Source organism: Topomyia yanbarensis, chromosome 2, assembly GCF_030247195.1.
Source record: "Topomyia yanbarensis strain Yona2022 chromosome 2, ASM3024719v1, whole genome shotgun sequence".
Lineage (NCBI taxonomy): Eukaryota > Metazoa > Arthropoda > Insecta > Diptera > Culicidae > Topomyia > Topomyia yanbarensis.
Window position 1 is genome coordinate 425,796,603 of NC_080671.1, and position 22,713 is coordinate 425,819,315.

Here is a 22,713-nt window from a genome sequence, read left to right on the forward strand (position 1 = left end):
TGAACCAAGATAGCAAACGCTGCACTAACCAATGGCTTCAAATGGGTAGCATGATAATAGAAACATTGCGAAAATAGGCTCATTATCCTAGATGCGTTCGCCATGTTATGCAAGCGACGATAGTAATGAAGAGCTTTACAGGATTGTTCTCACTGCTGTGATTAATATTGCCACTGCCATTTTTAATGATCCTGTATTTTTCCATTAATTTTTTCAGTGCCCGACATCTAGCGTAATGTACTTCTTAACTAAACGCTACGTAATTATTTTTTTATTGCGCACTTTTTTGGGATTTTTGTTAGTGGGACAATTATGCGTAGAATATCAACAATGGGACAAACAGACTTGGTATTTTTTCACGAAGTCTTCGAACAAACTTTATGGTTTGGATGTGTTTTCTGAAAATATACATCAAAAAGGACTGTTTGGTTAAAAAAAGTGAAAATGACCAAAAAGCAACATGGGACAATTATGCGTAGAACGGCAGTTCACTACGTTTACACCGTGAAGTGATACCCGAAATAAGGGCCGATGTCAGGTACCGGACACTACAGTTAGGTACTCACCCGAGCACAAGGCTTACCGATCATGGATCAATCTATACGAAAGGGGATAATCAGCAGAGACGCTAAGTTTGTGGAAACTACCAAAAAAGGCCGTCGAACATATCGAGACCGCCAACGATTATTAATTTCGAGTCAGTTCTGAAGATGCTGCTATGCAGCAGGAAACACCGAGTACGACTCGCTAGCTGAAGAGGCTCAAGGCTCTTATCAGGGCTTTAACGGTTTCAGCGACGACATGCTGATTTTGGGCGAGGCCGACCATCTGTTCGAACCGAGACGGTCCGAACGAGTGACTAAAGGGGGACTTGGTGAAGTCCCAGGCGTTATAACGCACAGTTCCAGCAAACTGTGGAGATAGAATCCATGGAGACGAGCCACACCCGGGAGTTGGTGCCATAAAAGATGGCCAATTGAGGCAATCTCTCTTCGAAACACTGGAGATCCAGCTTTTTTTCTTTTTCTTGGGTATCTTGATATCGACCGTACGCGCGATTATGTTGCGTGACCAAACATCGATGGTCCAATCACAGCCCTTGTGCGCGCTTGTCGGGAATACGCCTAGGTTGCGACAGCCGACGTAAGGGCGGATTGTAAATTGTGCCCATTTGGGAGAAGACTTCTACACTCGACCGTAATAACAAGGCTTTCTATAAAATAAAACATATCCTGTTGTATTTTTCTGTTTTATTATTTTTTTCTCTTTTTCTCAATAATAATTTACAAACATAAATTAAAAACATTCTTCGGTCTTCCATTTCATTTTCTGAATTTAATTTCCTCGTTTTCCCTAAATTTAGATGCAACATACACTGTCCTTGCTTGTTTTGCCTTGCTGCTTCACTTGCTCCATTTATAATGTATGTGTGATTCACGCGCTAGCAGCTGTTGCGGATTTTTTGTTTCGCTCTCTCACACTCAACTTAGCGTGAAATCCTCGAATATTTTTCCCACTGTCATAGCACAATGTGCTACACCAGTTGTTGTTGACTTGTTTTTTTTTCGTGAATTGTTTCGACCCTCTCTACATTTGCGATTGACCATCATCCGACCCTTTCATACTCAGGATTTTCCGCCTTTGGCTCCCCTAGTCTTCGAGCGAATCGATTCATTCCTACATGCTCAATTGCTCATGCTCTTTACACTGAACACACGCGATTTATTTCTTTTCTTAGTACAATACAAATTAATAACGTTTTTTTCCTGATTCACACACTCTGCTAGGTTCTTTTTTTTTCGTTTGCTCGCATAGAGTTAATATTAGCTTTTCAATATACATAAGTTAATCACATTTGCCCATCGAAAGCATTTATCTCTTTCGTTCGCTCACTCGCATGCTCTGACATCTATTTGCGCTAAAGCAGCAAAACGCTCCGAAACATCTTTCGGAATTCGCGAAATCTTTTCATTGCTCTTAATAAATATTTGCAACCTCTCGCTCTCAACGACAAGCCACGCCCACAAGTTCACCTATTCTTCGGCTGAACAGAAAGAGAAGGAAGAAAAACACCGACAAGCGCACGCTACTTTGAATGTCCTCGCAACCGTCTCGTACCACAACACGCTCTCTCATTCTCGCAATTTCGACTTATTAATTATTTAACAAAAGTATTTTTGCTCATTTTTTATCGCGCTTACGTTTCGATATATATATTTTTTTCATTTTGATCGTTAAACTAAACTTCTACCCCGGATTTCCTTGGAAATTATTAACTTATTTCACGGTTGATTTGGGGCACGTTTGTATATATATATAGAATTATATCGATTCACTTTTCTAGTTGTTTTTGCTTCCTTTTTTCCAAAGCAGAGAAAAGGAACGAAACAATAACATATTACACGACTTTTCCCGTTGTTATATCTCGCTCTCCTCAGGCTCACATTCATATACAAACACACTCACACGCTAATTAATCTTATAATAGAAATCAACAACAGGAAAAATATACATTTTTACTCGAATCCTATTTTTGCTCATTTTTTTATTAACACATGCACACACTGAAATTTGCCGGCTAACGATGGTGAGCGATGATGATTATGAAGAGATGGCAATAGATACTACGATAACGAACACAATGAGCCTGTTAGTCGTTTCACCGAAAGATACCATGCGGAGTGTAGGTTCTAGTTCACAACACAATCGCATTGCGGAGTATGACATGGATGACGTTTTTTTATGTCTGCGATAGCACATCTTTCAAATTATGATATTCTAGAGTAAATGTTTTATCGAAGATAAATTTAACTTATGAAATTATAAGGCTCATCGCTCGAAATCAGTTTTTTTTTCATTTCAGACCTAATTGAATTTTTGGGTAGGAGTTTGGAAGAACAAATTTCAACGGAAACAGATCTGAAGCTACGCCTGTGATATACTCGAACCCCACAAATAATCATCTGGTGTTTATGCGTTGGAAGGATGATGAGTGCATTCACTCCGCATGACGATGGTGGTGTAATTAGTTTACTCCTTTCACAGCGTTTGCTAGTAGAAATAATATTTATCCTTAACTTTTTTTTTAATTTTTATTCCGAAACTATCTAAGGGATCGTTCTTCGCCGTTGTATTTTCACTCGCTTTCTTACGTTTTCTCACTTGGTTTTGCTTCTGCTGCGCAGCATCCCTTGCTACCAGCATCGGTTTTTCCTTCAATTTTCTTTGCTACTAGATACTAAATATGTAAGCATTCTATGTTTCCTCTCATTTCTTTAAATATAATTTATTTTTTCTTTTCTTTTAATATATTCTTAAATACAGTCAGTAACTTTGATACAGTTTTGAAGCTGCAGCAGTCCTTGTTTCCTCTATGTTTTTATGGTTTAAATTATATTTCCTTCTCACGCGCCTCGCGATGAGGATGCAGGGCGCCCATCTCTGCAAGGAGAGACACGTCGGTGGTGAGGGGTGCTCAGTGGAAACGAACCTCTTTCCTTTATCGGTCCTTGCGTGTTAATTTTTCTTGTTTGCCTACCATTTATTAGTTACTAAAAATCACATTAGGTGTTATGGGACACTTTTTATCTCTCTTTTTTTCGATCTTGTTTACATTACGCGGGCGCACACACGCACTTGCTCTCTATACAGTGACTAAGCTTAGTGATATCCTTTGTTTAAACTTACAGAAAAACTGATATTCTTTATTAACTGTTTCTTTCACTCATTTATCCTCACTATTACGCAAATTGGCCCTAAACCTACTCAAACATTCACTCTTTCGTTCAAGTGCCATGCTAAATCTTCCCGGAACAATAGGCAATAAAAAACGGAAAACAAACTAAAGAATCTTGAATAAAATAAACAATATGTTAATAATATTAATAAGAGTTAACTAAAGCAAGCAACCAAACATCTTTCTCTCACTCTTTCTGTAACTATGACCAACTCAAATCTCAACCTCTCCTCCGCCTAAATAATGTACAACAATTTGCCCCGATGGCTTGTATCAAATGTATACTTTTTTTTCTTTCACACGAAAACAAGATAGATTAACAGACTTGCAGACAGGCAGGCATTTTTGATAGCGAACAACTATCCATCCACTCAGCAATGTCAACGGCGATGAGCGGCGACATTTTCTGTGTAGGAAGAAACCGTTTGCACCTTCCGCTTCGCAGTTGATTGGATACTACTTTACATTGGCTATTGGTAATAACTGGCAGAGCTGTGAGCTCTATTGCTTAAAACTATAGAGAAGAAGAAACTCATTGAAAAGCAAAGTAACAGTGGATCTACACTGCGCGTGTGTGTGTCACTTTCTGGTTATGTTTATGTATGTGTGTTAATCCCCACCCTCACCACTCCCAACGTTGCGCTGCTCGATAGTATTATCACACGTGTACGCATTTGTTTCCCTAGCTGTGACTTTTTCTCGTTTCGTTTTTTGTTAATGCTTGGCATTAGGTATTGTTTGATTCTTTTTTTCTTTCTTCCATCTTTTTTTTCTATTCCTACAATGACATAGATTCTTGTTGCTGCTCGATTTAGTCTTGCATTTTCCTGCTACCTGTTAATGGTATTGATTCTGGCATTCATGTTTTCGTCTCAGTCCGCGCGTTATCTGTGTTGATGTCATTAATGATTTTTTTTTTCTGCGTGGATGAACCCGCATCATTTGTTTCGCTTCCATTGATTTTTTCTATGCTGTACTGGCGTACATAAGCTTATTGTCCGTCGTAGTACTTGGCGCTGCCTACACAGATGATGTCCTCCCAAGCTGAAAACGAAAACAGAGATGTGATTAAATCTTGGAAAGCAATGAATTAAGCGCATATAGAAGCAAAAGGTACAAAACAGATAACATTGACCGAGAAGGCTTTAATTTACAGACTAACAAGTACAAGTATATCATTAAGCGATAAAAGACCCGTTTGATTGTGTCTTTTCCTATTAACTTCTCAAATCATTGCTAGAACCACTGCTTTTCCAAAGATCAAGCAAGATGAAGAACGGTAGGTAAAATTTCACAATATATTACATTAATTTCAAATTTACTGTCCAAAAATATATATGAGCTGCAGTTTTCTTACTCTGCTTGCAAAGACCTTAGAGAAGTCATCAAACTCAAACCGCATCAATATTATGTTTACCAGTGTAAGGATACTGCGATGACGCCTGATAATCATTTACTCGAATGACGTCGTCCGAATAGACAATTTACCAGAATATCATTACCCAAAAAAGACCATTCAAACGAATGTCATCATCCCAAATAGACCACTTGCTCGAATGCCAAGCTACATTTACACAAATTTTACATAAAATCAAATGTACCATAAATCTGTCTTATTTTTAAGGACGAATCCTATCGAATTCGTTTCAATAAATTGCCTTCGCCGTTAGGTTAGCTTTGTGTTGCTAGTCTCCTTTCCGCTTACGTTGCAAGCGCGATAGTTTTCCAAACGACTCTATTAGCGTGTGATACGTTACGTCGACGACATTCTGTGTGTTCGAACCGATGCTCGATACTTTCTACGCTTCCTCAACAATCTGCCGAGCCACTCTCAGCTTTGGCTACTCGTCAGCGGATTAGCAGCAGAAACGCAGGTCTCTTGAACCACACTCCTTCAGCGTCCAGGGATGGACCACTCCCCCATTTTGTAGCTAAATCTGCCGGATTCAGCTTCGATAGCACCCATCGCCACTCGCTGACATCGGTCGCCGTCAAAATCTCTCGGACTCTACAAGCCACGAACTGTGAATATTTATGAGGATCCGCTCTTAGCCACCCCAGAACCGTAGACGAATCTGACCACAAATACCGCTCCGTTACTAGTACTGTTGTATGGGACTCCAGAACAAAACGCATAAATTGTACGCCGAGAACCGCCAGCTCTAATCGCGGTATCGTCAAAGATTTTAACGGTGCAACCTTGGTTTTCGCAGTTACCAGAGTGCATCTGGGAATACCATCCGCGTCGATTATGCGGAAATACGCGATCGCTGCATATGCGGCTTCGCTCACATCGACGAACACTAATAACTGCAAACGGTGATAGTGTTCACTCGTGGCTCGTGGGAAATAACAGCTGGTAGTCCTTATGGCTGATATCCGTTGCAACAGGGCAGTCCAGATAAGCCAGCGTTCCAGGTGCGATTCATCCACCTTCTGATCCCACTGGATTCCTGCACGCCAGATGTCTTGCAGCAATATTTTGTCATGTATCAGAAGAAAGCTCAATAATCCCAGAGGACGTAGCTCATAAGACATCGTAGATCTTGCCTTTTCATTGGACGTGAGTCCCTGTAAATGATCTGCTGAACGTCGTCCTTCAGCTGAATGCAGAAACTGAGCGCGTCTTCATCAGTCAGACAGAGCATTTCCAATACTCGCTCGTATTGCTTAGTCTTGTCCAGAAACAAGTGCTTGTTATCTGCATCCGTGAGCTCGCCCAGATTCCGGAGCACGTTCGCGCTGTTAGATTGCCAATTGCGCAATGAAAACCCTCCTTGCAATTGAATCGCCTGTGTCGCTGTCTCTCGAGCTTCGGAAATCTGCTGCATTATGGTTTTTCACGTACTGCGCTGACGCTAGGGAATAGGTCGACCCAAATGTGGCTACATCCATGACGAAAATCTTAGGAGGAGTCGAGGGATCATCACGCCATAGGAACCGTTGCGAATGTCGGTCTACCTCACGGATTCTGATTTGGTGAAACATCTCCTTGATGCCTGCTGAAAGCGCCACGCAACTTGGCGGAACAGAGATAGAACGCCCGCTAAAGATGCCAACTGATCTGGTCACTTGAGCAGCATAGAGTTGAGCGAAATCCCGTTGACCGTGGCGGCCGCGTCCCAAATTAGCCGCATCTTTTCCGGCTTTTCGGCTCCACTACTGCTCCCAGTGGCAGGTACCAGACTCGCTTAAGATCTGCTGTTTTAACTCCTCGTCGTTAACTTCGTGCCCATAACCATTTTCCTGGTACTCCTCTGTTTGTCGGTTTTAATTCTCCCTTAGAGACGGATTCCTAGCCATCAGACGTTCCCGACATTCAAGTCTGCGCGGTGCCATTCCATAGCTTTCTGGAAACTCTTCCGAACGTACTGTGGTCTGCTCCAATACAATGCTCGTTGCTCTTCCGCAGATACGAGTTCGACCACTGGTTTCCCACATCCTCGCATGTGAAATAATTCTTCGCCAGCTCGTGTAGATTACGGTCGCTGTTGCACCCGCATGCATGAAACTGACGCGCAACACATGAAACTGACTCAGCGTACTGAATAGCTGCCATGTGATAATTGAGTTTGCAGTGGTCAGAATGCCGCAGTAGAGGGTTTCAAAAATGGATTTTTCGAAATCACTGGGCAGGGTTGTTCGAGAAATGCCTTTGTTTGACAACGCGTTTGTAGATTTCTACAATAATTACGGTGCTTTGACGAAGCCCAGGACCGTATGTTTTCTCTTATCCAACTTGTTGAAATTGGCCAGGCACCTGTCCTGGCCAATTCATCAGTCCATTCATTTCTAGTAGTACCGGAAGGTCTGAGTGCCCGTCAGACCAAGTAAATAGTGTCGACAATGCTTAGTTCTTCTATTTGGGTTCGGCACGCGATTACTAGTTTGGACCGTGATTTATCCGAGCTAAGGACCTTTATTGCAGTCTGACTATCGAAGCTGAAGTTTATAACGCACGTAATCGCGAAGATTTCTGCTTGGAATACAGTGCAATATCTATCTAGCGAGTTAGACTGTTCCAATCTCATTTCACGACAATAGCCACCGGCACCAGCACGTCCCTCCATCTGAGAGCCGTCAATCTCCATATAGCCAGACAACCACTCCTCTCGAAAGGGGCTCTTCACATGGAATGTCCTGTAAGGAAAAGTACATGGGAGTGTAATATCGCTGGTAGCATGAATTTCTTCTGTCCATGTAACCATTTGTGACCACAGTCGTGTATGACTGATAGTAAGATCAACATGGTTACTATTTCAAAGAACCTGCAGTCTGTATGCACATGATAGCGCTTCTTGTTTAAGAGACCATTCATAAATTACGTAACGCAAAAATTGCGCAAAATTGACTCCCCTCTCCCCCATGTAACAAATTGTCACAAATTACTCTATCCCCCCTCCCCTATTACATAGAAAAATCTTCAAAAAAAAATTTTCTTCTGTAAAAACATGTTATGTAACGTTCTAGCTTACTCCCTCTCTCCCATACATCACAACATGTCACAATTTGTCGAACCCCTCTAAAAGCGTTACGTAATTTATGAATGGTCCCTAAGGTGTATGTGTAACAGTGTTAAAAATAATCGAAGCTCTTTTTTGACGGCTGAAAATGAACCTGACGCGACTCGCGGTGAATAGAAAAAATATTCATTCGAATATCCATCCTTATTCATTCAGTTGAATATCGGAAAATATATTCATTTCACTAATTATCTAGGAAAATGTTTTCAAATACCGGTAAAAGCACATGAAACAACAATCATCACCGCTTACATTGTGCCAGGACCTACTTTGATGCGTTTGATTCCTGGCTGCACGGTCGTTTCGTGTAATAATCGGAGACGAATGAAAATCTGCATGGATAAATGGGCGGTTTGTTCGTTTGACGTTTTCAGCTGCGTCACTGAATATTGAAAATGAATGCGGCTGAATGTGATCAATTTTCATTCAATGAATTTGAATATTTTGAACTCTACTCATAAGTAGGTAAACAACTCGTGCCTCCACCAAAACTTTAATTTCAAACTGTTAAACGTGACAACGCCTTCACCAATTCCAATTTTCAAAATAAGTGAAAAACTTGCGTCTCCACCAAGTCGAATTTTCAAACCTTGTGAAAAACTTACCACTCCATAAAATTGCCGACCATCGGCGAATTGCACGCGTGTGAGGTGACTAGTACGAGTGTCGTGACGAAACCTTCATCTATCAAGCAAAATGCCACGTCCCCTCCCCCGATTGGGGCAGGGAACCTCCCCTTAGCCGATTTATAATTTATAGATCTATATATAATCTTAGCCGATCAATATTCTACAGTGCAGTCAATGCACCAGGAAAAGAACCATGCCACCCAGCTGATCCCTTTCTCATTATGAAATCGGTACAGGCAGTGCTAGGAATCGACCCAAGAAATATAGTGAGCGCAACGAAGGAGGATCCAGATATGTGCTTAGAACCAGATCTAAGAAAGCTTTCATGTCCCTTAAGAAGCTGGACCAGCTTATAGGCGGCCAAAAGATGGAAGTTATCTCCCATCCAACACTCAACTTAGTACAGGGCGCCATCTATGACCCTGACACCAAAGACGTCGACGAAGCTCGACTCATGGAAGAGCTCAGGGTGTTACGAATGTTCGACGTATAACAAAAATGCTTGAAGGTAAACCGATCAATACACGACTGGTGATTCATTCCTCCTCTGGCTCCAATCTCCCGCCCGTACTATCCATTGCCGATGATGTGCTTCAAGTGCGGTCACTTCGAGCACGGCAGCCGTTTCTTCCCCAACACCGCCGTCTGCTGAACTGCAGAAAAACAACACGAGACATCTAAGGAAAATCCCTGCAAGAACCCTAGCCTCTGCATCAACTTCGGAGCAGGACAATCGATCCTAAGCAGGAAGTGCCCCAAATTTGTCGAGGAGGAACAGATCCCCAAGATCAGAATCGACAAAAACTAGACTTTCTCTGAGGCTCTAGTAACTAAACGGCAGCAAGGCCCCAGCTACGCGAGCATTGCCGAAGGAAACACCAAGGATGATCAACGGGACACAGTAACAGCCCATCTACAAAAGGCGTTAACAACTCTAGATGAAATCATGGCCCAAGAGAAAAGCAAAGATCGGACAATTAATTACCTGAAAGAACAATGCGCCAAACAACAAAAACAGCTGGCCACTGATTGCAGAAATAGCCAAACTGCGTAATGCTGTCACCGAGCTCCACCAAAAGCCGTCTTGTCCACTCCCGTGAGAACACTCCCTCCGACGATACTGATTTCACGGGAACAAAGCGCAAGAAAAGAAAGTTAATCGAACCAGCCCCCGTAACCGTAACCTCCGTTGGTCTGTCCAACCAAGCGAAGCTTAGGAGATCCAGCCGTCAAAAAGAGAAAGACAATAGGAAAACTAACACTGACAAATCCAGAAGCCCCAACCCGAAAACTACCCCCGACATAACACTACCTTCGCCAATCATGGACTCTACTATATCCTGGTCTCGCTGCAGCTCATCAACACCACTCAACACGCTATGTCAAGAACCTCCACTGGACGTTGACTACTCGAACCTCATCTCTGAATAAACCCAACAACACTCAACTCAGTCGGACGACGACCCGGTGAAGATGGTTCTTGAGGGCGACCCTACAGGAACAAGACGGGGCGCACAGCGAGCACGGTGGATCGACCAGATAGAGGACGACCGTCGGGCCCTTCGACGACAGCGAGGCTGGCGACAAGCAGCAATGGACCGATTTGAGTGGAGACGGTTTCTGCATACAGCAAGAGACAACAAGGCTCTAGCCTGAATAGTCGAAACCAAACAAACAATCCGCCCGCGTCGACCCGGACCGGGGTTGTTCCGGGTCCTCCCGATGCACCCCCGGCGACAGTCGGCGTGGGCCCGGGTTTTACCCAGACTAAATGCAACAGTCAACAACCGACTACCCCCAAATCATTTCAGTCAATACCCGCCAGGCGGCCCTCTGCCGCCAACCATCGAAACAACCATCCGTCGCCTGACCCGTTGCTTCGGCTAAGAGCAACTAACAAACCTAATACCGATTGGCCTTCCCGGGTAAGTTCCACCAATTCTATAACCCGATCGGAACCATCTGTCGCGCTTTACCTTCTTCAGGGTCCGACGGTACGAAACCAGCCGCACTAACGTCAAAACTCAAAATTCACGAAGAAACCAATAGACCTGACAATGTTAATAACAAAACCTGCTCACCATGCAGCAAAAAAGCTCCTTCCCCGTGTCGCACTCGATTCGGGAAGTACCGGTGAAATCCGATGAGTCCACGACGGTTGCCGGTACGGAGAACCCGGGGCCCTCCCGGGTAAGTCCCTACAACCTCATCCCACCTGAACCCAACGTCTGTTACCTCTACCTCTTCTACAGAAAGACCCTCTGAATGTACACCCGCGGCGGACTCGTCACCACTCTTACTTCTAACTTCCACAAGACCCATCCAAATGGTATCTAGCAGCAGTCCGGCCAGGAATAGCTCCAGTCCCAGGCCAACGTCGAAACAAACTGCACACTAACCATCCAATGGAACACCAAGGGCTTGAGAGAAAACCAAGTAGATCTCCAACGCATCATTGCGCGTTCTGCGCCCATCTATCAAGCCATCCAAGAGACACACATAAAGGGAAACACAGATCCATCACCTTGGTTCAGTCACTGTCACATTTGGCAATCAGCCAAAGGGTCGAACATCTACTAGACGGTTGGCCAAGGAACCGTCTAAGTCGGTAAAATTGGACACCGACCTCATTGTAGTGGGAAGAAAAATCAACTTGCCCATAAGTTGTACAGTAGCGTCTATTTACATCCCTCAGGAAGGCAGTAACGTAGGAAAATTACGTAATTTTATCATTTCGGATGCGCTCGATCGAGACCGGGACTATACACCAGATGAGTTTGTAGCGGTCATGACACAGGCTACAAAACGATGCAACCCAGAAGTAGCGAGGGCAAGATCGACGAAAAGCTCTTCGAAATCTTAAAAATAACCCCCTTAACCATCATCGATGGGATGAGAGATCAGCGGATTTTTGCCGCCTCAGGAACCAGGCCAGGCGGGCCATCGAGAAAGCCAAGGAGGCTAGCTGGGCATCTTTCCTGGACGGGATCAGCTCCGATTCGTCGACTCCGGATCTGTGGGAAGGGTCAATACCCTAAGCGGCAAAAGAAGGCAAAACGGCTTCGCACTAACGGTTAACGGTACCACTACAGTTGAGCCCTCTGAAATTCCTAATGCAATCGGTCAACACTTGGCCCTTCTTTCTTGGGACTCCTCCCTCCCACCTGCCTTCCTGAGAACAAAGAGGAAAATAGAAGCCAATCCTACAACATTCAGTCCGCACGCTAGCCAGGATTACAACAAACCTTTCTCAGGGATACAACTGTCCACCACACTGAGTACTGCAAAGGGCAACTCAGCGGGACTCGAAAACGTTGGTTATCCCCTGATAAGGCATTTACCCCCGATTGGCAAGCGAGCACTCCTAAACGGATTCCACAAGATATGGGAAGGCGGGTCCTTCCCAGACAGCTGGAGGAGCCGCTCTCACGATTCCTATTCCGAAGAAATGCGAGGGAGTCAGGAGCCCGAATGACTTCTGACCCATTAGCCATCCCCCCGGTATTGGAAAGACGATGGAAAGAATGGTAAACAGACGCATGATAACCTTCCTCGAGGAACAGAAGCTTCTCGACCATCGAAAGTTCGCATTCCGTAAGGGACTTGATGAAATAGTAAGTGACGCCATAGTCAACGACTTGCTTGCAGACATCGCCATCCTAGATCTTGCCAAGACCTACAACACGGTATGGCGTGAAGGAGTACTTTGCCAGCTGCACCAATGGGGTGTTAGCGGAAACCTTGGCTGCTTCCTCAAGCAGCACCTCAGTGACGAAAGTTTCAGGGTGGGCATTAGAGGTCGAACCTGTTTCGGGAAGCTAACGAGGTCCTCCAAGGGTCAGCCTTGGCAGTCACATTATTCTTGGTCAGCATGAATTCGCTTTTTGCTACGCTTCCGAAAGGTATATACGTGTTTGTCTACGCCGACGATATAATACTTATAGCTAACGGAAAAACAATTGGTCGCACAAGACTGAAACTACAGGCAGCCGTGAATGCTGTCGGCCGGTGCGTTGACTCAGTATCTCAGCCCCAAAATGCGCTATTCCGCACTGCTGCAATTCCCATCATGTAGCCACCGGCAGGCAAGTCAAACTTGCTGGAACCGTAATTCCCTTTTCGGAAGGAGCCTAAAATTCTTGGTGTGACTATCGACCGGAAGATGACTTTTCTCCCGCACTTCCGACTGCGAAAGTAAAAAACGACTCATTCGCATCAGCTCGCGTAACCCGAAGTGCAAAAGGCGAACCGCACTCAATATCAGACAGGCCCTCATCCATAGTCACTTGTTCTACGGCCTCGAGATAACTAGTCGCAATTGGGAGGGATTAGTAGATATCTTGTTATCGTTGTATCACGGAGCAGTCAGACTGGCTTCGAATCTACTGCCCAGCACCCCCGCCAAAGCCGCCTGCGTTGAGACCGGCGTACTTCCCTGTCGATGGGCACTGGCGGTAGCTGTCCTGAAATGAGTCGTTGGCTTCTTAGAGAAAACATCTGGTGATGAATGTCACCTTCTACAGACAGCCATGGACACTTGGAACACTTGTTAGCTGGTTTTTCATATTGAGTGAAATAGCGATCTTTATTAACGTAAATGCAAAATAATTGCTTTTCCCATATAAAATCCCCTACAAACTTTGAACGCAATGCTCAAACCCGAGAAGCAACCGACCGCTCTCAAATTTTACACATGCCTTTGGGACCGCTAAAGGAATTCAAAAAGAGCTGTGCTAAAAATGCTCCCTAATTCATCTTAGCTTCTCTATTCATCCTACCTATTTGAACACATTAGTTAGAGCAGTATTTGCTGTCTCTATTCAACGCATTTGCTCAAATGATAGGATGAATAAGGGTACGTTGTACTCGACTTTTCGCTTCACTCAAACGCGAGCATTTTACATTTTCCAGGCAAAATTTTAACTGTACTGCTTCTTATGAACGAAGCAAAGATGATTATTTGTTTATTTGTTTGGTATAATTTCATATGACATAAATTGTCTCAATGAAAACTTAAAACTAATCAAAAATTTAAACATTACGAACAACACGAAAATTATCAAGTACTCGTTGACGAAACACATTAGTCGATACATTAAAATCGAAGAAATCAGCAAGTTCGTTGAATCGCGAGCAAACGAATCGAAGCGGATCGTGCTGTCCGTACTGTGTATTTCGTGACTCCAGGAGCAAGAAGTTACGACGACGAAGTTGTCTCTCAGAAGCGTACAAATTCAGCTGAGTAAGCAGAGCAGAGCTGTCAATATCGCCTGTGAGTAGCTTTGCAGCGATTCCCTGTGAGGTGATCCTTCGTACCTCCAGCGGCTCGATGTCTAACAGACGACAGCGTTCCTCGTATAGAGGTAAGTTAATTGGGTCTCGCCACGGCAGAAACCGCAAAGCGTACTTTACGAATTTTTATTGAACGCCTTCAATCCTGGCAATCCAGTTTGCATGGTAAGGGCTCCATATCACGGCATTGGATTCTAGCAATGAGCGTCCAAGCGAGCAGTACAAAGATTTTAAGCAAAACGGATCACGAAACTCCCTAGCAATTTTAAAGATGAAACCCAATTGTCGGTTGGCTTTTGACAGGATATCGTCATAGTGGAGTCTAAAGGTCATTTCACGATCTAAAGAAACGACAAGATCCTTAACGCATTCTGTCCTTGTAAGAGAGCAGCCACAGATTTGGTAATCATAAATAATGGGCTGAGTTTTCCGATGGAAGGAAATCATGCTGCATTTTGCAATACTTAAGCCCATAGTTTTTTGTGCACCATTCCTCAAACAGATGCAACATTCTTTGTAATTCCAGGCAGTCGAGAAGGCATTTAATTATTTTAGAGATTTTCGTATCGTCTGCATAAAAACAAACGATGGTAGTAGCGATGCGACATCGTTTATAAAAATTGAAAACAGTAGCGGACCGAGGTTGCTGCCTTGTGTAACTCCGGACCGGTTTGTGAACGATTCCGAAGTTGTCGAGCCGATTCGGACCTGTACAGGACGGTTTGTCAGAAATGATGTGAACCAAGCAACACCCAACGCTGAGACGCCGAGTCGCTGCAATTTTCCTGGGAGTATTCCATGATCCACTCGATCGAATGCTGCTTTGAGATCCATATACGCCGTATCTATTTGCCACCCAGCATCCATGTTCCGTAAACAGTTCGAGGTAAACTGCATAAGGTTGGTGGATACGGAGCGCTTTGGGTAAAAGCCATGTTGTTCACTGTCAATATAACTCTTACAGCTGGCGAACAGAGTGTCGCTCACGATTATTTCGAATAACTTTGAGCAGGCACACAGAGAAGTAATTCCACGATAATTAGAGACATTGCGTTTGTCACCTTTTTTTAGAACTGGAAATAAGTGGGAAATTTTCCAGCGTGCAGAGAACTCACATTGCTGAACCGAGAGATTAAACAGCCTAGCTAGCGGATTACAGAGAGTGAGTGCACATCGCTTCAGCACGCATGACGGTATACCATCAGGGCCGGCAGCAAAGGATAACTTCAATTTTTGCATGGCAGTCGCTACCATGCTTTCAGTTATATGCGGAATACTGTAGTCGAACACGTCACGTGGCATTTCACGAATAGCTGCTTCTATCTGCATCGAAGTGGCGGAACTATCGTGGAATACCTGTTTAAAATGTTCTGCGAACAAATTGCACTTCTCGCTTTCGTTGCAGGCAGTTGCATTTTCCAAAAATATGGACCGAGGCAGGCTAGTTTCCTTTCGCTTTGAGTTGACGAACGTCCAAAAAAGTTTGGGGTTACGACGAAGGTTGTCTTGTGTGCGCTTCACATGTCGATTGTAGAGGTAATGGTTGTAGTGACGATACCGGTTGCTTGTGATGTTCAACTGTTGTTTGAAATAGGGCAAACGAGAACTGCAATATTTCCGAAGGGCAGCCGATCGTGCTCGCTTAAGCGTACGTAATCGTTGATTCGACCACGGTGGTTTTTGCGGGGGTGGTTTAGCTGGAACAACACTTAAGACAGCATTCTCCACAATGGCGCTGAAATGCTTTACTGCCTCATCAATGCAGGTGGACGATTCAATGAGGTGCCAATTGATGATAGATAACATAGCATTCAATGTGGCGTAATCGGCTCGGCGAAAGTCCAAAGAATTCGTAACAGTAGGCTCTTCATAAACAAGTTGAGTGGGCATACTAAAGGTAACAGTAAGAGCAGGGTGATCAGCATCGAGATCAATTAAAGGTTCGATGGGCGAGGACACGGTAGTGACTGGTAAAGCAGTATCATTTGCAAGAACAAGATCCAAAAGGCGTTCGTTCCGATTCAATATGGTGTTATTCTGGGTAAATGCTTGTAGGTTGAACCCGTCGATAAGAGCGCAGCTGCCGGCCGGCATATGAGAGAGCAGTGGGTCAATGAACGGTAAATCTCTCTCAGGAAAACGCCATTGCAGGTTCGACTGGTTATAGTCGCCAAATAAAATGGCGGGGCTATACCTATTTAAGCGCAATCCTGTCACCCTAAGTCGAGTTATCAACGAAATAGTGTGGCATCATGACTAATGAGATGAATACAGGCTCGTCTACCCTATGTCGAGCTCTACTCTACTCTACTGTACATGCTGACATCGGAGGACTGCCGTGGGGCATGTAGCGCTAATGTTGGAAGAAGGAGCGGCTAAAGTAATGCTTAGCAGAGAACCAGAAAAAGCGGTCGTTGACTTCGAGGCAAACCCTCTACTCGAGTAACCTGCAAGACTGAAATTCGGAGCACCATTTCAGAACAGTCGAGTCTATCTGCAATACAGAAAAATAAATCTCTTGATCTTGTGCGACCACCCCTGGGCTGCTACTCTGTTATCGATCTGGACTAGCCGAAGTTGCACAGAGAATAAGAAGATAATTATGCTTGGGAGTAACGAAACATCTTTCAATGTGCAACTCCTGCTCATCCTAAAGCAGACCATACACGTGTAGAAATATTGTCAATAAATCGATTATTGATCAATATATTGATCGTGTAAGGGTATCTTGGAAATATTGATCATGTAGAAATCAAATGGGATTGATGTATTGAAGCAGTCTTGACAATATTTTTATTGACAATATTCTTGTCCCGTGTAGGGTACGCTTAAAAGTATTCATTGATCAATACCGGCCAGGCCAGAACGTAGATCGCGGAAGCCAAGGGAAGGAATTGTTAGTCCGATACTTGCTTTTGCTAGAGGCCGTATATACTACTGCGCACTCCACAAGAAACACAGGAGGAGGATATTTTTATTCGTAAGAGTATAGAAGTTAGATCACTTCTTCTTTACCGACACCAGAGAAGTGATTTCACTATCTGGACTCTGGTCCACCCAACTCATAGACCGGGGACCAACGACTTTACTTCCCTTCCGAAGGAAGACGTGACCACAGATTTTTTCATCTCAGAAAAATCTCAACGAGCACGGCTGGAATTGAATTCCACTATAGAAGAATTAAACGGAAGTCATCTGTCTTAACAGGATTAATTGAATCGTCTTATGCTAGGTGGTATGCCTTCAGCTGCTCTGAAAGTGTTCCGATATTTTAGCGATCCCAGTGTTCCGATATTTTAGTGACCTTTGCAATGTGTCACTTTAGCAACAAAAATGTCCTGATGATTGAAAATGTTCAGTCATGTTTCCGGTATACAAGACACGTAACCAAAGGAAAAATTGAGAACTACCGGGGAATCACTTTACTGAGTCTAGTAAAAATTTTCTAATCGCTTATCAGGAATCAGGAATCAGAATATATTGGCTTAGATGGCACGTTCCCCGTATGTAGTCGGGGATTTGTGCCTTGTCGTGTGTTTTCATCATTTCCTGAGCGGAAGGAAAGGACACGGAGGTGTGGGGAAGTAGAATTGCCTAAAGCTCTTTACCACATTGGATAAGAAACTTTAGTATGTCTCTGAGTTTCAGTCGTCCAAACATGGTTTCGTCTATATAAGGACGATCGAAAACACGAAATCGAAATTACGCTACCGCTGGACAGTTGCATATCAGATGATATGAGGTTCTGTAGTCGAATTCACAAAGATCACATGAAAAAGACTACGCGCGCTGAATAGTTGCCATGTGATAATTGAGTTGGCAGTGGCCGGTTAAAGCCCTAGTCAGCATGCCGCAGTGTAGCTTCGAAAAATGTAGGAAATTTTTCGAAATCACTGGACACGGTTGTTCTAGAAACGCCTTTGTTTGGCGACACGTTTGTAGAATTCTCCAATAATTGCGGTGCTCGGACGAAGCCCAGGACCGTATTTTTTCCCTTATCCAACTTGTCGAAATTGGCAGTGCGGGCTCAGGACCAACGAAGTCAATCGCTGAACCTGCCCGGCAATTCGTCAGCCCATTCATTTCCAGTAATACAGGTCGGACTCGATTATCCGGGGATTCGATTATCCGGGGATTCGATTATCCGTGATTCGATTATCCGGGGAAAATGATTCGATTATCCGGGTGTTTTGAAAAAAATCAAATTTCAACTATAATGTCTTATTATAGTGCTAATTCGATCATTGCAGTCAATAGAACATTTTTTCGGGCAATTTGGAGGTCTAGGGTTAACCTCCTCTCAAATTTTAACCTACCTCAAAAATAGCTTATATATGGGTTATTCCGCGCAAAGTGACCTAAAAAACAAAACTTGGAACCGACCTTCATGGATTGGAACCAGTTTTGAAGAAATTGTTCATTTAGAGCCAATATATAATAACCTAAATTGTTGTGTCGTTTAAACAGCCCCTCAGTCCATGGGAACACTCTTAACCGTTATGTGTCCGACGCGGTACCCGGATACCTTTCTAGGTTGAAAAATAATGAAATTCCGATGTTTTATCCGTAGCTGGAAATTGAAATTTTGTGACATCTTGGAACTTCACTAAGTCAAGTTTTTGGGGTAATAATGTTTTTGATGTAGTAAGAAGGCAGTGAGGAGGGGCTCCTGAATTTTTTACTACGTCACAGGCCGACGTGGATACCCGGGTACCCCCAAAACTGAAATGCCAATAGCTAAGGTAATTTCCAACCGATTTTGATGCTTTTGGGTGTTTTGGATTCAAAAACTCATCCACTTTTAGACTTGGTAAAAATGAATCGGGTTATTTCAACCGGTTCTCGGGAATCCGGATTTCCGGAAGCATGTTCCAGTGCTTGGATACTATTTGTGAATATCAATGGAATACTAGCAATATGGGTATCAAAATCCTTGGCATAGCATCAATAGACTGTATCTCATGGTATTGGAACCATTTGGTGATTTCACCACGGAACGGACATTCCGGAGCAGGTTCCCGTAGGGCCGTGAATGGCCATTCCATTCCAATTCCATTTTTCAAACTACCATAGGGTCCCGTAACAATAAATAATAGACTTCCGAGACAATTTGAAGTGTTTTGATACTCATTTTGCTAGGGCATTATTTAAATTTACAAATCATACCCTAGTACTGGAACATTACTCAGGAAAATCCGGATCACCAAGAACCAGATCCATTCATCCGGTTCAATGTTGCAGAATCCAAAAGTGGACGAGTTCCTGAATCTATAACATCTAAAAGTGTCAAAATCGGTTAAAGGAAGCCATAGTTATGAGCATTTTAATTTGTGGGTACCCGGGTACCCTCGTTGGCCTGTTATAGGTGTTTTTTGTTGGACACATAACGGTTATTTTAACAAATTGTTTAAAAAAATGTTTTTCTTCGGATTATATCTCTGGTACTGTTTGCACTAGAATCAATCAGCGAGATATTTTTTTTAAAGATTTGTGTAGGGATTCCAAAAAAATGAAAAGTTTTTAATGCCAATATTGCCAAATATGCAACTTTTTAATTTTACACTAAAAGTACATTTTCCTCGTAATACATCGGTTACTGTAGGCCACATAAAACGTCATTATACCTACATTGCTCGGTCGGTTTCTGGCTATCTCTTGGGATAATGATGACATGCTTCTCAGGATTCTGTTTGGATACTTTTCAAGATTCTGATCGAAGTTGTCTTAGCATCCCAATGGAATCTATTTCAGAACTTCGATTCAATATTTATCCGTGTTTCTACGGCTTTTTCTCTGAATTTTGATGTAGGATTCTAGAGAAAAGCTTCTTAAATGTCTAGTGGAATATTTCTCAAGATAAAATTCTGCTGAAGATTATGCTTTATTTCAGATACTGACAGAATCACGGTCCTATTATCATTGGAATCCGGTGTAATATTCTGATGAATATCCTGCTTTGAGTTCCAGTGGACTTTGACACAAACAATATTGCTCTTCTCCCATTATCCCCTTCAATAAGTGATTCCTGCTCAGAATTCCAATAGCATCTTTAACCCGTTCGTGCCCTTCTGGTTGATGAACAACCATGTTTCTATATGACTATAACGTTTGGTTTACACAACGTCAAGTAAGGCTAATAACTGCGACTAAGATCTTTCATTTGAGCACTAAAAGTTATAAATATTAGCATTAGAACAGAAGTTATTACAATTAATCTGGTTGGGTTCCGCTGAAGCAGTGCTGCCAGGGATAGTTTTTGTTAACGGCGAAAATGAAATTTTGGAATATTTTCTTGGCCTGGGAATATTATTGAAAACTGCTAAAACTTTCTAATTTAGATTGCCCTCAATTACCTTTTTCATGCAATTGGACTAGATCGGAAGGTAAATATTGAGCAGTAGCAAAAGAAGCACCTATCTTTCTTAAACCAGGTTTTTCGTGTTTCTTGACGCCAACAGTTTTAAGGAAAAATAGTTTTGGGACCCTATACGTGGTAGAAAAAAGTTGGTCAAGAAATGGTTAACGAGATTCTGAAAAGAGACCCGGCCGTCACTGGAGGTGATTTCAATTCTTGGGTAGCTCAAGCAAAGATGAATGATAGGCTATGTAAAGAGGGCGCCGGCAGTACTTCTCGCTGAGGCGCCCGGGAACCTGGTAGTCCTTCGCTAGTGACAAGTATGAGTGGTACAGTTTGCGAAGACTACACGCGTAGTTATTACCTGACAATCCAGCATATGTCAACTAAATGATGCTACAAGGACAAGGATCTCTTTGTGGGTGCGCAACACGCACTCTTCTAATTAGAATGACTAGACATGTTAGCTGTGATATGTGACACTCCAAGTAAATTAAACTGGAGCCAAGAAACAGACGACCCCCAGTTTACTTATTAAATTTTTTTTTCTGGTATTCGAGTAATCGAATCAGTTACCTCGGAAAATCTAAGCCCTGGGTAATCGAGTTTGACTTGTATTGCAAAAGACATACCTTATTAAAAAGTTTATCTTCGAATTCTTGTACAAATAGCTATAAGCAACTGATACATATCGCTAACTCGTTACCAATATGAATAATAAATGAAAACCAACTGAAAATACAAATCACACCCTGAAAGTCTGAAAAATCGACTAGGGCCAAAATAGGTACATTTATATTTACCATAATAGGAAAATTTGTCCTGGTCATTTTATTTCCAATTTCTCCACGAATGAAGCTTAAATTCATGAAAAAACGCAAAAAAAAAATTGATTCGATTATCCGGGTGATTCGATTATCCGGGGTGAGATTTTTTTCAAATCCCCGGATAATCGAGTCCGACCTGTACCGCAATGCTTAGTTCTTCGATTTGGGTTCAGCACGCGATCACTAGCTTGGACCGGGATTTGTCTGATCTAAGGGCCTTGATTACAGTCTGACTATCGGAGCAGAAGTTTATAACTCTGCCGGACAAACTCAGTAGAAGGGCCTATTGTACCCGCACATAATCGCAAAGATTTCTGCTTGGAATACAGTACAGTATCTACCTAGTGAGTGAGCTTGTTCCAATCTCATTTCACGACAGTAGACACCAGCACCAGCACGTCCCTCCATCAGAGAACCGTCAGTGTAACAGACCACTTGCGTTTGTTGTTGTCTTTCCATATAGCCAGACAACCACTCCTCTCGAGAGGGACTCTTCACATGGAATGTCCTGTAAGGAAAACTACAAGTGAGTGTGGGAGCAAGAATATCTTCACCCCATGTAACCATTTGTGACCAAAATCGTGTATGTCTGGTAGCAAGATCAACATGGTTACTGTTCCAAGGCCCAGTAACCTTCAGTCTATCTGTCGATCGATTGAGACGAATCTAGTTAGCCCAGTTAACTCCAGGTGGATACGGTCTACACTGATCTTAAGGCCGCTTTCGACACAGTTAACCACGAGATACTGCTAACATAACTTGATAAGCTAGGATGCACCGGGAGATTATGCCACTGGCTTCGATCCTACCTTGTACACCGCGAGCACGTTGTTCAAATGACAACGTATCTGAATCCTTGTCCAATAACTCAAATTCCTCAAGGTAGTACACTAGGTTCGCTAGTATTTTTATTATTCGTGAATGATGCAGTCTTTGTTCTAATGTGTTGGAAGAAATCTGTTTTTCTCCGATGACCCTAAAATATTCCTTGTCATGTCTTGAGAACGGCTTCCCTGGGAAGCTGACAAGACTGATTAAGGCTACGATGGATGGTGTAAGGTGTTGTGTCAAAATTTCGGGCGGCCTCTCGGATCCGTTTGAAACACTCAGGGGACTAAGACAAGGCGATGGGTTGTCCTGCCTGCTGTTCAATATAGCGCTGGAAGGTGAAATGCGAAGAGCGTGGTTCAACAGGCAAGGCACGATTTTCACGAGGTCCGGACAGTTCGTGTGCTTCGCTGACGACGTGGACATAATCAGTAGAAACAAGGAGACGGTAGCAGAGCTGTTTACCCGACTGAAACGCGAAGCAGAACGAGTAGGACTGAAGATAAATGTGTCTAAGGCGATG

General features: G+C 43.2%; 1 protein-coding gene across 4 annotated transcripts in view; it reads right to left on the bottom strand.

The window, feature by feature from the left end:
• Positions 1–1,235: 1,235 nt before the first annotated feature.
• LOC131685315 (homeobox protein 5) overlaps positions 1,236–22,713 on the bottom strand; it is an 86,230-nt gene continuing 64,752 nt past the window's right edge. For all 4 annotated transcript variants that reach the window (XM_058968958.1, XM_058968956.1, XM_058968955.1 and 1 more), the window contains one exon: positions 1,236–4,780. In XM_058968958.1, coding sequence (XP_058824941.1) covers positions 4,728–4,780 — 53 coding nt within the window. In that variant the 3' untranslated portion in view covers positions 1,236–4,727. The remainder of the gene's footprint in view (positions 4,781–22,713) is intronic.